Raw genomic sequence first — 18,594 nt, forward strand, 5'->3', positions numbered from 1 at the left:
ATGATGAAAAATTTTATTTAAGTTGCCAAGTTTACCAATTTGGAATCTTGTTAGTGCAGTTCAGCAACTCCAAATGTTCCAACTCGGATGTCAGTAACTCCTGACATTTTGAGGATTCAAGAAATATTGCAATATGCACTGATGTGATTGCGTTCATGTTGTTTGAGCTTGAGGCAATTACCAAGAGTTTAAGAATGAGAAGTTGTTGCCAAAAGTTGTCAATCAAACACCATCCTTAAGCAATCAGAGTTTTATAACCATTTTAGCTTTCGTTTTGAAAACATTATCGTATTTTTACACTTATAATGATAATATCTATTATGACAATTTTTGTTATAGATTTTGTGATCTTTTTTGAAAAATATATTGTGTAACTAGGAGTCTTATTCACACAAGATAAGCATAAAACTTCTCCATAGTTATCATAGAGGGGAGGAGGATTCTTTGTCTTCATTGTTAATCCAAAAATAATAGAATTTTTAATATTATCAATATGAAAACAACATGAAAAGTACATTTGTATTATATTTATGAGGTGATTCTTAATTCTTTTTTGATGAAAAGAGATAATTTTCATTATTGCACACAATGAAAATGAAATTATGTTCCTCATTTCATCTTTATTATGTGCATGAAAATTGTCCCTTTTCATCAAAAAAAATTAAGAATCACCTTATAAATATAGTAAAAATTTCCTTTTCATATTATTCTCACGTTGATATTATTAAAAATTCTATTATTTTTGAATTAATAATGAAGACAAAGAATCCTCCTCTCCTCTATGATAGCTATGGAAAAGTTTTATGCTTTCTTGTGTAAATAAGACTCTGAGTTATATAATGTATTTTTTAAAAAAGTTCACAAAATCCATAATAAAAATTGTTATAATAGAGATAATCATTTTAAGTGTGGAAAATGTGATAATGTTTTTAAAACCAAGGCTAAAATGATTATGAATTTCTGATTGCTTAAAGATGGTGTTTGATTGACAACTTTCAGCAACAACTTTTTATTCTTAAACTCTTTACGGAGAGTCGTTGGGATTGGACAAAGTTGATCAAGTTTCTGATTGTCCCTACTTTGAAGTTTGGGCAAATGGTAAGTTTTTTATCTTAGTTTTGTAAATATTCAATGATCATACTCTACATTTATTATGATACATGTTTTATAGATTGAGTTGTGGATGATCATAAAGGGGTATCATGTGGATGTGCAATGCAAAATAGATTTCTTCTTTTGAGGTGAGTTTCTCTTGCTTGTTTCATTATATTTACCTTGTGCATGATTAAGTTTGTGAAAGTAGATATAATTATGAAGTTGTTAGAGAAGAATTCTTTACATGATCCTATTCCTACTCTTGTTGCTTGATAATTTTCTCCTACTCATATTGCTTGTCCTCTTATACTCACAGTTGTATATCTAATTGTTTATTTTCCTTCGAGAAATTATGGTAAATTAAATAATTAATATAACTAATAAATTAATAGGTAAATTATATTATCAAAATTCAGTTCCACGCTTTGAAAAGAGTTGCGTTATCATTGATATTGATTAAAGAGATAATGGGTGTAACATGTGTACTTAATGCTTCGGCTCCTCACTTTAAAAGAGACTATGTTATAATTGATATTAAATTGATGAGATAATAAATGTAACACATACATTATAGAGCTTTACCTCTGCTCTCAAAAGGAGTTGTGTGACTTATTATATTGAAATAAATAAATAAAATGAATAACTTATGTTATAGAGCATTCTCTCCGCACCTAAAAAGGGCCCTTGTGTCTTTTTGCATGTGTATAGGCTTCGACCATTTTATAAGAGATGGTTTTTCTCACTAGGTGGATTTCGAGTTGTTCACCTTATTTTATGTGAGATGCATTTGTGTGGAATACGGATCGTTCACCCTATATATGTATGCATATATGCATACACATGATGTATTTCGTATTAGGTGGATTGCAGGTCGTTCACTTCATATATATATGATATATCTTTATCGAGTGGATTGCAGGTTGTTCATTCTATATATTCACACATGATCATGACACTTCGTTCTAGATGGATTGCAGTTCATTCATCCATATGTATATACGATGCATTCTTTACTAGGCAAATTGCAAGTTGTTTACCACATGGAGTAATTAATTTGTCTAAGAGCTAATTTAAGTGAAATTTATGATAAAACATTAATATTCTTAAATTGGTTGAAAATAAAGATCTTGATTAATTATTAATTATTGTTCCTTGTATTCAATTATGAGATATGTTTTTTTATATCATGCATTTCTTTCTTATACCCACTTTGTATTTTTTTGCTCACTTCTAAAGTTTTTGACCTCTAGGTTATTGGTTGAGTTTTGATGCATAGTAATGGTGGAGTTTATTTAAAGGTATGTATTTAGTTGGTTTAGTTAGATTTTATTGTAGTTCACGCACGGTGAGTGAAGTTAGCGTCACGATAAGCTTAGCTCGTGCAAGGCATGACATATTGTTTGTGCAACACCAAATTTGAATTGTCGAACCACCCAGGAACTAGGAACAAAATTAATGAAACAAATAAGGAAATAACCTCAATAGGGAAAACTCTCACACAAAGAAGTCAAATTGGAAATTATATTAAATTACTTGATTTTGGACTCCTTTTATAGACTTGGGTCAATAACAAATATAAAAATAATATTCTAGATAAAGAAAATAAGATAATTTAGTAGAGATTATCATTTCCTATTTATTGCCTAAATAGAAAATATTACCAAATAACGAACGAATCAAATCTCTAATTTATCGTAGATCCTTCAATCTTGAATATTTTTCAATTTATTTTTATTTATTGCATTTGCGTCAATAGTTTTCAATTTATTTATATTATTGTAGATGTGTCAATCTTGAATATTTTTCGATTTATTTCTTTTTATCACGGATGAATCAATTTGCAATTTATCTACAATTTAATTTCATTAAAATTATTTGATTCCTTATCTGCATTAATTGTATGCAGGTATGTAGGTTCACAGAAGAGTAGAGATCTCCAACACCTGACTTATTCTTGTATATCTAAAACTTAGCAAAACTTGGCCATACAGTTCTCTTCAATGAGGGCAACAAAAATTCTTGATTGTTTTACACTAATTGATGATCATTAATGTCAAATGTGAAAATTTTCTTTTCATAACTAAAGCATAATTAGTATCCTACACAATATATATGAAAGTTGGGGACCTGATGTTGGCTTATGTACTAGTTATCAACAAAGAAAACATACTTATTTGTAATGTCTATCTGTTTTTTTTCACGCCTGATTTCAATTTCCATTTTGTTTCCAGACAGAGGTTAATTTTCTTGGACAATTGAGTCATCCTAATCTAGTGAAGTTAATTGGATACTGCCGTGAAGATGACCATAGGTTGCTTGTGTATGAGTTCATGTTCCATGGAAGCCTTGAGAATAACTTGCTTCGAAGTATGCTGCTCTTACATTTCCCTTTTTTTGTTTGCTTCTTCTGTTCGTATGAAGTGAAGTTGCAAGCCATTATCCTTCAGTGCTAGTTCCTGAATTTCCTTATGTGCAAAAAAGGACTTGTGTTTGTGGATTATTTTCAATTTTAAATTTCTGACTAGATTGTCCCTACCTTATATTAAGATGGTGAAATATCTAAAAAATCTTGAACAAGATAAGCAGTATTCATCATAAATAAATTATTGATTTCAACATCTAATTAGTATTGATGATGTGTTGTATGAATTAAAGGACAAAAAGGACATCCCGGTGCACGAAGCTCCCATCAATGCTAGTCCCGGGGAAAGGTCGGACTATATTGAGTCTATTGTATATAGTCTTACCTTGCATTGTAAAAAGTTAATTCTGCAACTTGAATCCGTGACTACAAAGTCACACAGCAGCAACTTTACCGTTGTGTCAAGGCTTCCCTTCTATTGTATGAATTAAAGAAATTGAGAAAATATATGGAGACAAGGAAAGTATAACCTAGGAATCCTGCTCTTTGTCGTCGACCTAGATTCTGCACCTCACTGGCCAACATGGCCAACATCTCTGCCAAATCTACTATTGACACTAGAAGTACTTGTTTGAGCTAAACGACCATGATTGGTGACAGGAATTGACACTACGCCTTCTACTTAGAGTGGTGGACATGGGTTAGTTATGTGTTAATGCATGATACTTGTACAATGAGTTTAGATTGTGCATGACAATATAATATAGCAACTGAACTATGACTTCCATATGGAACCATAGATCCACTTGCTAGAACAAGTTAGGAAATACATTGTTACTGACAAACTTGAGTTTGTATTTTGTTTGCTAAAGAAATGTTTGGATGCACTTGAAATGATTGTGGACAAAAACACAAAACAAGCATTCCACTTTTTTGTTTACCCGATCAGGACTCTGCATTCTTTTTAAACAATCTTTGTGCTGCTCCTGGACATTGTCTTTGGCATCTACCAACACTCCAATGATTGGGGCCTGTTGCAAGCCACTGGCTTCCGATAATAATGCATGTCATTTTTCATTCTATCATCTAGATAATAGGAGGGGTAGTATTGCATTGTAGACCAATAAGTAACGCTGTAAAACTTGCCAAGCATTTGAAAAATCCATGTCATATGGCCTTGGTTATTTCATCCATATGTCAAACACTACACTACAAACTGAAAATATCCTGAAGCACTCGAAGTTTTGTCTCACTAATTATTTGCTTAGAAATTACCAAAATTGAGCATAGATATGTGTGAGTTCTTGTTGGCACCCCCCTGATCACCATAATATTTATTTGTCTATTGCTGCATTTCCAACTCCCATGAACCAATGGTCATCCTTTGGCTACTAGTTGAATGGTGTATTTATTTCTTCTATGATAGAACCCAATTTTTTAGAGAAGCTGCAAAAGTTCAGACATTCTGAAATTTTCAGGCAAGTAGGATGAGCAAAAATTAGGACTTTCAGTATGCTGAATTCAGAAAGATTAGTAGATAGAGTACATGAGAAGAAATGAATTTTGAGAAAATAGGGCCAAATACTAAGAACAAATCGTTACTAGTTTTCGGATGGCAATCTTAGTACATTTATTTGTTTTGGTAATTCAAAGAAGTGAAATTTTTTACTTCATAAAATTAGGTTAGTTGATGCCTCTTAGTCATTATCTTTTCCAAAATACTACTTTTTCACTGTGACTTATATCTGCGATCTGTTGAAATACTTTATATTGCCGTTTGACATATTGCATTAAGGATGGCTTGACTTGGTAAAGAAGTATGTATGATGTGCAAATGACTTCTCATTCATGGGTGCACATGGAAAAGCAATCTAAATTTCTATTATGGAGGTTTCTAACAAGCAATTTCTCAGCTGAAATTTTGTTTGTTTTCGTTTCTCTGTTAATTTTTTTTCTTCTATTGGGTTTTGATCAGCCTCACCTTTGAGTATTCATGTTATTGCGATCTCTCCCTCAGTTTCTTATCTTCACCAATAAAACAAATACCCTTCACTGTTATTTGCCAATGAACTTTTATCTGAACCTGGTTTAATATTCCTTAAGGCTTTCAGAGACAGCTGTGCCACTCTCTTTCAGTGATGCCATGTGCTGCATCTTTATATCTTGGCATCATCCCCAATGGCCTGCTTAGACAAATGCCTTCACTTGACAGCCAGGAGTGATGTTTATGGCTTTGGAGTTGTTCTTCTTGAGCTCTTGACAAGCAGGCGATACATGGACAAGACTCGCCCAATCAAGGAGCAGAGCTTGGTTGATTGGGCTCGTCCCAAGCTCAACGACAAGCAAAAGCTGTTGCAAATAATTGACCCCAAGCTGGAAGATCAGTACTCAGTGTTTGAACCACAACCCCAAAGCAAGACCTCTTATGAGTGATGTTGTGGAGACACTTGAGCCTTTGCAGCGAGCAATGGAAGTGTGATCTCATTGAGCAAGCTTGCAGAGAACAGAATGCACCAGACACTCGCACGGAGTGTTGTCAGCTGTAGAACAAGCCCGAGTGCGAAGTGTTCGAGTGCTCTCCCAGCCTGCAGGGTCAAATGAGTCTACTGATGATCTGTGCTCAATGCGATGTTCAATTTCTGGCCTGTGTGAGTTTTCTTCTTCACTATGTTATACTAGTAAAATATTAACGTAAGTATTTCCTAATAATCAATTCCAAGAATATTAGTTAACATGGAAAACTATTTCTGATAATTTATAATTTAATCTATCAGCTCGGATCATCTTGCAGCTTGGGGCATTGACCTGTCGGCCAACTGCTTGGGAGGTGTCATGATTGTCAGACTTATCTTTACCTTTTCTTTAGATCTTTGTGTTTCTGATGATCTGAACGGAGAAAGCTTTAGCAAATTGCAATTGCGAAAAGAAAATTCCACTAGTGATCAATACATTACCATAAGCTTGTCTGTGTGATTATGCAGCAACTTAAACACTGCTCGCTATTTTACATTTGAGGCATGAGCCAAAACTTGAACACTTCTTGCATAATTTCAGCTAGTAGCATCCAAGCATGGCTGCAACAATTAGTACATTCCATCTAGGCAAAGACCGGTCGCGATATCTACCTGACCTACAGCCTCATCGAGAAGCCAGTTCTCCAGCACTGTTAGAGGTTGGTGTTCAGTCTCCAGTCTCAGATTTTCATCATCATGAAATGGGAAGGGGGCCTCTGAGGATGATTCCTGCAATGCAAAGCTTGTCGGCTCCTTGAGTGGAAGAGTACATGTTGTAAATTCTTGGTTGAAAACAGAACGGCAACTCCCTTGATCAACCTTCACTTGGTTCCCAGAGGACCTCGTCCACCCGACGAGAAGCCTCGAGATGTTCTCCGCGCTCGAAGCATAAGTCGTGGAGCTGAGGTTCGACGCAGGGAGAGTAGAGACATCAGGATTTCCAATTTGATCAGTGTTACAGTATCTCGATACGAGCTCATGGCACACATCTTCTGCTTGATTCTTGCCGATCTTTTTCTTCAGGTGAGTGTTCCAGTAGTTCTTGATATCGTTGTCGGTTCTTTGCGGAAGGTATGAAGCTATTGCCGCCCACCTTCAGTGAGAAATATTAGTGAAGGATGGAGCTTTGTTTGCATCGACATCTTCGTAAATGAGTTTCAGAAGCATATATGTATCGACTAAAAATTTACTTGTTGCCGAGCATTGATTGAAGATGAACGATCAATCCTTCTTCATGTGGAGTAAAATTTCCGCGCTTGATTCCCGGTCGGAGATAATTAGTCCATCTCAACCTACAACTCTTGCTGCATCTCATCAAACCTGGAATTCAAGAACACAGAGCAATCAAAGAGCACAATTCAAGCACGAAATTGAACCTGCTGCAACTCACCAGTGTTTGCAGGAACTGATCTCCAATTCCCAGGGCCATGTTTCTGGACGTAGGACACGAGTACGATATCTTCTTCAGGAGTCCAAGGACCCTTCTTGATGCCAAGCTTATCGCAGCACAGAGACCTGCCCATGGCTAGCTATCCAGACCACCTTAGCTTGCTCAATAGCTGTGAGTGAAAGATTATATAGGAAGACTTGAGTTGGGAATCATTTACCTGCATCATCTACCCCTCTGACTCATTTACTGCTGCCACCTTTTTTCTTAAGCAAAGTCTAGAGCAGCTTGCAGTATCACATGATTCATCAAGGTCTGCGTTTCTGATCTCCTCTTTTTGGATCGAGAGGACCTCCCAATTAATGCAAGAACTTTACATTGTCCACGACACTGGATTTTAATTCCTAGCCTTTTGCTGCACTCGCTTAATTTACCAGTTGCCTTCCAATCAAAGCAACTGGAAGAGTGAAGAGCTGTACTTGACCCCAAGCATGCACTACTGTCTTTAAGTACGAGCCGTTTTGGTTGCTGCAAGGGACCAGTAGTCTCTCCATTCATCTCTGGCTGCAAGGTCCCCTACCCAAGCTACCTCTATAAACAAGCTGATCTATAAAGTTCATATCATGTGTAGCTTCGACTTGTCAAATTATTTATTTATTTCTTGCCTCACAAGCTCAAGCTGTGGGTGGAATCTACATATCAGGTTCATGTTGTTTATCATTTATGCTAGCTGTGAGTTCATTAGACGCAAAATAAAATATGATAATTGGTTCACATGCATGTTTTTGTAACGAAATTACGTACGATTAATTGTTTTGCATATATAAAGTCAAAGCACACATGAGTGATGAATCGGTACGTGTGCTTTCATTTAATTTAATTTGTAATTTTTAAAATGTATAATTTTTATAGCTAGACCTCTTTATTTAGTTTAACTAATTAAGCCCCACATTTATGTCAAAATCAATTGTTTTTCATTTAAAAAATGGTTTATCTTGAAATACGTCTTCATGCAACTTGAATGACCTCCAGTCATGCCATCCACGTTGTAAACTACTCTCTCAAATTATTCAATGTGATTAAATAATTTTTTAAATAATAAAATTAAGGTAAAAATTAAAACAACATCCATTATTTATATTTTACTTAAACATCTAATTTCTAATTAAAATTAAATGAATATCTCATTTGGCTTGAACTATCTAAAATGCTCTTATAATCCCTAGCTTCTATAATTGTAGAAGCTAGCTTATGCACATTTTAGAAAGTAGTATCTAACTTTTATAATTGTAGACATTAGATGCTGACTTCTATACATTATAGAGTTAGTATTTAGCTTGATTTTATATTATTATAATTTTATTTTTTTGAGTAATAATTTAGTTAAAATAATATTTCAACAAATAAAACAAACGATGAAAATTCTATAACACTCATTATATTTTTAAATAAATATTATTTAATCATGATTGACAATGTAAAAATTAATTATTAGTTTCTATAATTATAAAAGTTAGTTATAGAAGCTAATTATTAGCTTCTGTACTTTTATAATTATAGAAATTAATTATTAGTTTCTCATGGATATTTTGGATAGTTCAAGTTAAATGAAGTACTTATTTGATTTTAATTAGAAATACGCAATATTGATATGGCTTTAATTGAAAAGTGGGGTGTCAATTTTGCCCATAAAATTATTCTATAGTACAGGATTAACACTTTGATGACTTTTTTACCAAGGATGGGAGCCATCAATAAAATTAATTAGAAATGGAGCACTGATTTAACTTTAATTGAAAATAGGATGTCATTTTTATCCATAAAATTATTCCATTAACACTTTGATGACTTTACCATGGATGGGAGCCTTCGATAAATTAAAATTAATTAAAATAGATTTGAAAAGGTTTTGCTAAATTTAAAATTAAATGTAAGTGTTGCACTAAACTAATTAATTAACTAAAAAAAAAGGGGTAAATTAAATATTTTTTTCGTGTTTTAACTCAAAATGGGTTAATAACAAGTACGAAAGAACAAAACTTCGAAGGGTATTTTTGCAAAAGCGAAGAGGATAAAGTTTTCAATGGTCCCTGCCGACTGCTGTCGTCATAATCCACCGACCGCGCCGGCGATGGCGGTGGGCCGAGGACGGTGGTCGACCAACTTTCCGGCGTATTTGCAGTACTTGCTTGCCACTATTTCTGTTTTTATTTCTTTTTCTTTTTCTCTTCCGTGGAATTCAATAGAATAGTTAATAAAGTGGAGTTGCAAGCCACTCGCTTTTGAGCCTTTCCCGTTCTTTTCCAGCCGACCAGAGCTGGATTAAATGGGAGGAATCCCTCTCGCTCTGGACCTTTCCCGTCTCCTCCGATCTTACTTCGAGTATCTGTGGATCGGATCGTGATACTACTGATATAAACAAAAAAGAAGAAGAAAAGGCCCGAACATGATTGATCTATCGAGGTGAGTTCGCTTTCTTCTGAAGTTGTTTGATCTTTGGATTTATTTATGCATTCGGAGGATCTTTGTTTTTTATTTTTGAACATTTCGAGGTTTTACTAGCTTAAAGATCTGATTTTTATTCACAATTAGGGGTGTTTTGTACCTCGTTTCTTCTTTTTTACCGAATTTCCTAATTCTTTGTTCCTTTGTCATCTCGTTAAGAGCACGAGAAATTAATGCTGCCGTGACCATGCAAAGTGAACTTTGAAGCTAGTTAATCATTGAAGTTATCGTTTGTCGTTTCACGCATGAAATGTGGTCGAGCATAAAGATCATTTGGATATTGCTTCAGTAGTCTTTCTAATTTTAAATACAGTATACTTAACAATCTTGAATCTTCAACAGCTTGGTGCTTTCATTTCATGGTTACATGATTGACCAATTAGAGAGACCTGCTTGACGCATCAATGGTCATGACCCACATTCATGATCATGGATGCTTTTGCTTTGTGAGACTTTTGGTGCCATGCATAAGAATATTCCTATTTCATTTGCAAAATCTGTACAACCATCAAAATTTTAAAAATCACCCACAAAATCTGTGTAAAATCTGTCACCACATAGTGGATATGTAATTCTTCTTAAGAAAGTTTCAATATCAATACGCTTACCTACCACAAAATGAAAAGAAGTGAAAACCAGATTAAGTGTCGATGCCAATAGAGAAAAACATACATGAAAACATACTCTCTGTTGTATCAGTTGACTGCAAGTTGATTGTATCTTGCAAGCTTTCATAAGTAAATTTCATCTAAAACCTGACTAAAGTGTAAGCTTTTTTGTACTAACCCTCAAACTACCATGTTATCATGGATCAACTCAAACATGGATTATATTAATCACCTAATTCACACATGGTCTACTTGCTCCTTTCTTTAGTATATTAACTTGGCTTGAATTAATAGATAGTTTAGTTTGGACTTGGAGGGCCAGTTAAATTTGTAAACAATACACAATAGTTTTGTTTGGACTTGGTAGGCCAATTAAAGTCATAGACAGTACACAACTATGCTTCAATATGAACCTACGATGATAAAACCTACAGATTCAAACGATTGCAACATTACAATACACCATGAAACACAAACATAAACAATTGAAGGAAACTTCACTAAGACAATCCATCAAAACCTTTTAGAAATTTTGATTGGTGTGTCCTTGACTGCTTATGAAAGGAATAACTTCTAGTTCTCTGTTGACCTCTACCTAGAAATTGGAGATGACAACAAGAGTTAATTAAAAAATTACTTGCTAGGAATGCAAGAATTATGAACGCTTGCATATTCACAAAATGCAATAACAATAATATCAACCAGAACAAATCAGCAACTACAAGCACGAGCAATTGTATCTAGAACTAATGCAACAATCAGTAAAAGAAAACAGCAAAATGGATACAAACACACCCATAACCTACACTTATGAATTGGTAGGTCTTAGTATGTTTGAATGTTTGGGTTTCCACTTTCCAATACACTCTTGTCATGACTGAGTGAGAACTCATGCTTGGCCAGAAATGGGTGTACCAAACATTGTTAGTTCGGCAATGTTGTGTCCGACACTAACAACCTGATCCTCTGGATCATCACTGATAAAGGCTCGTTAGACTTGATGAGCTAAACAACAGTCTGTATATCAAAGTGACTATCCATATGCTTTAATTATCACAATATTAATCTAGCAATGCTCAATCCTTGTTAAGACAACTAACATGCAATATATAGCATATCTTGTACTAAACTACCATGATATCAATCAATTATCATTTTGACCTTGAAGCATGACCATAACAACAAATAATAAAAGAACAAGAACAGACTGAAATTATATGGGCATGCTCAGGGACAGATCTTTTGATTTCATAGCCAGACAAGTTTAATTGATTGAATTTATGATTGTGAGTGGTAAAGAAATATCAAAGAAAACTTCTCTTAACATGATTAATAGTGACTTAAATGCCTTGGATATTACTGACAACAAGACTGTACGTTAAGCACACAAACATGCTCCATGTGGTTGGTCTTGAAAGTTCAAACACAACTTCCTGTGCTGTTACTGTAATATATTTCTAATATAACATGAAATATTGTATTTATTATCATTTCTTAAATATTTTGATTTCAAGAATTTCTTGATTGCGATGCTCATCAACTTTTCTTCCTTGCTACCAGCTTGTTAGAGAAGCTAGAAGGAAAAGATATGGAAACCAAGAGAAAGGAAATTAAATTGCATGTTGCAAAATCATTGATTCTGTGCATTCGGACAATAGGCCAAGTTTTTCATTATCATCTTCTTATGTCTATTGTGGTGTTTTTCTTGCTTGTATTTTATTGGTCATTTCCTTCTCTGTTTACCTTTTTGGTTTCTTCTTCTCCTGTCATCGTCTGCACTACTCTTCTACTTGGGCTCCTCTTGAGCTATGGAGAACTTAACATACCTGAAATTGAGGAAGAGAATATTTGGGATGATGCTTGTATGGGCATTGTGCGCTCTACAAATTGCCTATGTGTCCAGGAGACAGAGAACCTATCATTTGGGAACCATGTGGATAGTAATGATGATGAACTTCAGCTGAGGGAGACAGAGCTTCAAGAAGAAAAGGATATTGTAGATGTGGATAATCATCAAACAACAAAAGCCTATGAAGAAAACAAGAAGCCTGATGCTCTTATGATCAAAATTTCACCAGGTGAGGAAGTCAAACAAGAGAGTAATGTTTTGGAGGATGTAGTGAATCAAGAACTTCAAGGTAAGTGTTTTTATTCATACAGAAATCTTTGTGTTGATGAGGTAGGTGGTGTAACAAATCAACAAGAAACTGAGAATTCTAATTTGGAGATTCTTAAGCCTGCCTTGGACCATCATTTTGACTCTCCTCTAGGATTGCCTTGGCAGTCTGTTGAAGATCATCATGCTCCTTTGGATGGTGAATCAGATGGGACAGAGAGTTGCTCTCCTGATGTCGCTCTGGATGACATCATTCCAATGCTTGATGAACTCCACACTATTCTAAATTCTGATCTTCCTGAGCATACTTCTATTGCCAAGTTAGATGCAATTTCTGAACAGTCACTGGTGGACCATGAAACTGACAATAATATTATCGCTGAAAAAGATGGAGAAGCACAAGAGGCAAAAGATGATGGTAGTGATGTTGCAGGGAAATGGATAGACGAAGATCGGAACAATGTAATGGATCTTGGGTCTTCTGAATTGGAAAGGGATCGTAGGTTAGAAAGTTTAATAACAAAGCGAAGAGCAAGGAAGAATTTCACCTTTAGGATGGAAAAAAATCTTATTGACTTGGATGTGAATGACTCTTTGCTTCGCATAAATGAGCTATCACGCTTTCGCATCCAAGTCCCCTCAAGAAGGAACCCCTTCGATATGTTTTATGACTCGAGGGAAACTATGGATTTACCTCCAGTTCCAGGTTCAGCTCCATCTTTGCTACCCAGGAAAAGTCCTTTCGATGTTTTCTATGACCAGCAAGATCAAGATAGCAGTCTCAATGTTCGAAATTGGGATCTGGATTTTGTGCCTCCTTTACACCATGAGACCCTGTTTAGAAGGAGTGACACCTTCCGCTTTGGAAGGAGGCACTTTCAGCAAGAGAGATATAATTCAAGGTTAAAACCTTCTTTTATTTCAGATAGGGATCTGGAGGGAAATTCTACTTTCAACAGACAATTCAGTGAAAATAGCGAAGCAAAAGTGAGTTACATTTCAGATTCAGATACAGTTTATTCAGCCGTTGGTCAGGAGTATCAGAGAGATTTAGAGAAACTGGATGTGAGTAGAAAAGTTGAATTGCCATCTCTTGCTAAACAGGATACTGAAGCAGAGGATCATGAAATTCCTTATGAGGCAGAACCAGATGATACTGAAGAAGGAAAGTGCAAACATCGAATCAAGGATGTATATGACTACAAAATTGCAGAGCCTATCTATGAGTCTAGTCCACCAGCCAGTGGAAACTCTCTTTATAAAGAATCAGCATTTGATAAAGCTTTGCAAGATTCAGGTATGATTTTTTATGATTCACTAGCATGTGTTTTGGTTGATTCATAATGATGAATATGTGTGTGTCTGTGAGATGCAGGTCAACTTGGTGATGCTGATTCTTCACTAGAGTTTAACATGAGAATGGATTCTGTAGAAGTTTCTACTCCAAGGGCATTGGAAGTTGCAGTTGCCTCTGAAACTGCAGACTTTATATCAATTAGTGCAAACATTGAAGAGTCAGGATCTATCAGTATGGACCCTTCAACATCTTCCTGGACTTCAGTATCTAATGATGAAAAAGTGAGAACAAAGGAGTTTGATGACATTAACCAATATGATGGTGCCAAAATTGGTAAGTCAGCTACTCAAGAAGATTCCAGTGATCCGGCCTCTTCTGTGATACAGGAGATGCAAACAGCACACTGTGTTAATGACCCTAATGTATTCCCATTGAGGGGTCAGTCAAAGGAGCTTCATCAGATCCATGTGGATGTGAGCTGTGGAATGGAAGGCCGAGATATGGGTGGAACTGCATTATCTTCAGCAGTGGTATTCTTGTCTGATGGTTCAGTTTCATCTGAATTTCAGAAAGGATTGCCATTGCCGTTTGCTCATGTTGATGTTGATGAATGTCAAAGCAGCATGTTGGACTTACCTTCAATCTCTGAGGAGAATCAAGAACATTTGGAACAAAAAGTAGATAAACTGAGCTGCACAGATGTTTTAAGTTCAAGCAGAGAACTGTCTTCTGATCATCGAGTAGAACTTATGGTTCTTAAGGATGACTGGTATGAACATATTGCTTCTGGGTCGAAAAGTTCTTTTGAGCATGAATTCAATTTGTCCAAAGACAGATCTAGTCTGATTGTTGGTACTTTAGATAACCAATTCTCCAAAGACAGCTTTGGTATGCCACAGGAGGTGGATTCAGAAGTCAACCAAACTGAAATTGTGGGAGCACAGATTTTATCTCCACTTGGTTCTGAAGGTAACAATGAAGAGACTGTTTGCAATCCTATGATTCATTTTCTGGAGACCAGCTTGGTTAGAGAAGTTGATTCAGAGTCTAGTCAGCTCTCTGAAGAGGACACTGGACCCAGTGTTTTGGAATCAGACATTGACAAGCCCTCAACAGCCGAACTTCTTCAGTCAAGTGAAATAGGTACAACTCAGCAAACTATGTCCCAATCTGTGACAAATTTAGAACTTCCAGTCATTGGAGCAAGATCGACTGAGGAAATTCACTCATATTTTAAGAAATTTAGTGAAGAAAGTCCAAATAAGCATGTACCACAATTTACAACTGACTCAGAGCTTTCAGTCATTGAAGATGCAAGAAGATCAAATGAGGAAAGCCCAAGAAAACAAACATATCAAACTATAGCAGTGTCAGAGTTTTCAGTTATTGAAGCGAGAACTGATGGAGGTATCCACTCATATTTTGAGCAAAGTGGTGAAGAAAGAGAAAGCAAAGCTATACATCATGATGATGGATCTCAATACTCATACACTGACGTTGATATGGATGGAAATCTGAGGAAATCTGACCTGCATGTTGTTGAAGCTGAGTCAATTGAAGATATAGATATGGCATATAGCCAGCTTTCTCACAGTACCAGCAAGGGATCCCTAGAAGCAATCAAAACTGGGTTTCTTGAAGTGCTTGCTTCTGATGACATTAGTTTGGATTTAAAGGAACATTTTGCTGCTGAAACTGGCTCAAGCATAGAAACAGGAAATGTTGGTGAAAAAAATCAAGAGAAGATTAAGTATTGAGTGAGATTGCTGACTCAACCGGAAGAAACAATAGAAATTTCTGTCATGTTCAAGTGCAAGCTCTAGCTAGTGATTATGATATCCTTCAAGCAAGCAATATTAAGATTAAGGTTCTCATTTTTCTTCTCTTTTTCTCTCTCAAGATTGTTTTTTTTATTATGATTTTAATTTATTTTTACCAAGCAACCCATTTTAATTTTCAGGTAGTATCTCAGGCACAGTGATCACATTGTTTTTTGGAGGTCGTCTTCGCATTTGAGATTATAATGCAATTGTTTCCTTTATGGATTAAATTCATTAGGGGTGTCATATTTTCTTCTGATTCATTTTTTTAAATAGAAGTTAAGTGGATTTTAGATGTATTATTTTTTACTTGTCGACAACTGGCATGAGAATATAAATCCTACAGAGGAGCCTTTATAGGATTTCCTATGGACTTGGGTTAGATCAGACGAAGTGATCTCAATCATCAACGATTGCTTCATCATCAACAAAGGCTCCTTCACAGGAAATCTTATGGAGGGCTTCTTCATAAGATTTGTGGTTTGGTCGTGAAGAGCATTGTTTAATGTTTGTTCAAGTCGCATAATGCAGATTTATCTGCAAGAGCAAGTGTGGGATATCATATTTGCTTGATATTGTATTTTCACATGCTTCCACTAATTATGTTCGTTAGATAGTGGATGTACCACCTAAAGTCTGTATAAAGCTTTATTAAACAATTTGTCAAACATTATTCATATAAAAAGGTGAATTGTTGCAAACGGAATGCCTATAGATATTTCACACATGATAAGGTTTGCTGGAGATGGTATTGCTTTTTTAAAATTAAGATCGTTCGTTTCTTAAAACCATGCTGAACTTATGACAGAACTTGGTCCAAGTTTTGTTAATTATGGTATTTTAAATTTTATTACTCTTTTATTATATTTTTCACTCTGAACTATTATCATCATAGTTATACCAGTGGAGAATATGATGTATAAATCTTTTCTGTTTAGGGATGGTCTATATCATATTGCAGGTTCACAGCATTTACAGCAGTGCTGTTCCATTTCTGTTGCATTTTCTGATGTTTTACATGCATGCTTTTTAAATGGTATCCATTTGTGAATTTACTGAATCTTTCATTATTATAACAGGAAAAGTTGATAATAATTGCTAATAACTGACATGTTGGCGAAGGTTGGGGTGCACCATTTGCAATGGCAGTAAGCCTTCTTACCTCAAAAAAGTCACTTTCATTTCTGTTTTCTTTATCTAACCTTGTTATCGTGTCTTTATGATTTAACTTTAAGAAACAAACGTTGTCATAGTTCTTCAGTCATTCATTCAACTTGTAAGCCTCTAGACTTACATTTTGAGAAGTAGAATAGTCTTGGCACATTGATAATTTGGATTTACTTAAGCCAAAAAAGCAACAATAGAGTTGTGCCTCAGCTCTCAATGTGGCACCTACACAAAGAGTTCTTGGCTAATTAGGGGCTTTTACAAGCATAGGTTAACAACGTTAATAGTATCGATTCGCTCATTGGGCAAATTTCGCTACATGGGATCACAGTGGACCTGATCTTAGAAGTTAGAAGCCATGAGGTTTCTGGAAAGAGTTGTCCATGTGAGTGGAGCTACCATGGGATCTCAAACCTCATTGATTAGGAATTATTTGGCATGGAAATTGGTGTGCTAATAACTTTGTGTACGAAATGGTTGAGCCCAATGGAGTTAATGATTCAAACATCATCAACAAGAGCATCCCCGGTGAGCAATGAGAAAAGCAAGAAGATAAGAAAGTGCCTTTCCACTCTTGCTCATCTGTATCCTGATGCCCTTTTCCTTGCTGTTTTTCATTTGTGATCTAGTTTTGACAATGAAACATTACAAGATATTGTAGCTGGTTTCTGTATGACTTGCTTTACTCAAAGATTTGAGTTCTAAGCATCAGATCCCAACTCAAATTAGGGTTATTCACTGGCTTCTAATGCAGTATTTCAAAATAGTGTTTATATAATACAACAAAAAGATGTGACACATTATTTGCAAAAAAAAACACATTTTCTAAGCTGATTAGACCATCTACAAGGCCTAAAAACAATAGGAGCATTCATCCAAGAAGACAAATGACATGTGGAAAAGCCAGAGAAGATTGCACATGTCTGAAAATGCTTAGATCTAATTAAATTTAGCTGCTGTAAAGGCTCCCTTGCATTAAGTACAAAAAACAGAAAGAAGATGATACAAATTTCAGCTAGGTTACTTAGGATTATAAATTGCTCATAAAACATCATCAGATCTATACTAACCTTCCAAAACAACCAAAAAGAAAAATAAAATTCTTCAAAAAAAAAACCTCACTACAAAATTATTGAAAGAGAAGAGAATTAATCACACTCCTCTTTCAAAATCAATTCTTCTCCTTGTTCTGGCTTGGATTTGACTTGCTAGGTGGCAGCCTCCTCAGGCTTGCACTGACTTCCACCACTGGATGCTTCAGCTCGCCATGAACCCCTCCCAAGTTCTCGGTGGCTCCTTCCCACACAGTCTGCACCAACTTCCTCACCCTAATTCCAGCCTCCAGTTCCCTTGGAGATGGTGAAGGGAAGCCTACAAAGAAAGGGAGCAGCAGGAGCAGGGCACAGAAGGTGGCTACAGATTTGGCTGCCATGACTGAGTTGGGATGGCATGGCATGTTGCATACCGAGTGATGTTGCTGGTTTATATAAGATTTCGCAGTGTGGCCGGGTTTGGTGCAGCTTCCTTGTAAGGAGCTTGCAACAAGGTGGTACTTTGGGTGCAGAATTTACAGTTCATGAGATGGATTAAAATAATAAAATTTTGAATGGAAAGACATGGCATGTGAGGAGAGGGGATTAAGGCAACGTGTAGATATATTAGATGCATGATCAAGTGCTACTACAGCTTCTTTCTACATCAAATCTTTGATTGGTTATAGGCCA

The 18,594-nt window shown here is 35.6% G+C and overlaps 2 protein-coding genes and 1 long non-coding RNA gene across 4 annotated transcripts; 2 read left to right on the forward strand and 1 right to left on the reverse strand.

Annotated features, from left to right (window-relative positions):
• The first annotated feature begins 692 nt into the window (after positions 1-692).
• LOC141840162 (uncharacterized) lies at positions 693-5,643 on the forward strand. The gene is made up of 4 exons (XR_012602727.1): positions 693-1,098; positions 1,172-1,241; positions 3,327-3,462; positions 5,561-5,643. It is a non-coding gene; the product is annotated as an uncharacterized LOC141840162 (long non-coding RNA).
• An 897-nt stretch (positions 5,644-6,540) lies between these two features.
• LOC141840161 (transcription factor MYB60-like) lies at positions 6,541-7,623 on the reverse strand. The gene is made up of 3 exons (XM_074728066.1): positions 7,361-7,623; positions 7,161-7,290; positions 6,541-7,063 (listed from the first exon to the last, which is right to left on the reverse strand). Exons 1-3 carry the CDS (start codon positions 7,491-7,493, stop codon positions 6,541-6,543), a joined length of 786 nt encoding a protein of 261 aa, XP_074584167.1. The 5' UTR covers positions 7,494-7,623.
• Positions 7,624-9,476: 1,853 nt separating this feature from the next.
• Positions 9,477-16,950, forward strand: LOC141837831 (uncharacterized). Of its 2 annotated transcripts, none has more exons than XM_074725201.1 (5): positions 9,477-9,538; positions 9,665-9,820; positions 12,031-13,883; positions 13,962-15,750; positions 16,783-16,950. In XM_074725201.1, the coding sequence occupies exons 2-4, from the start codon at positions 9,804-9,806 to the stop codon at positions 15,638-15,640; spliced, it is 3,549 nt and encodes a 1,182-aa protein (XP_074581302.1). In that variant the 5' UTR covers positions 9,477-9,538; positions 9,665-9,803; the 3' UTR covers positions 15,641-15,750; positions 16,783-16,950. The 2 variants fall into 2 exon arrangements, with proteins under 2 accessions (XP_074581302.1, XP_074581301.1); XM_074725200.1 differs by lacking the exon at positions 16,783-16,950 and adding an exon at positions 15,844-16,336.
• The last annotated feature ends 1,644 nt before the right edge of the window (positions 16,951-18,594 follow it).

This window comes from Curcuma longa, chromosome 11 (genome assembly GCF_044706935.1).
Source record: "Curcuma longa cultivar G26 ecotype Majalengka, Jawa Barat chromosome 11, ITB_CL_G26_1.1, whole genome shotgun sequence".
NCBI classification, from domain to species: Eukaryota; Viridiplantae; Streptophyta; class Magnoliopsida; order Zingiberales; family Zingiberaceae; genus Curcuma; species Curcuma longa.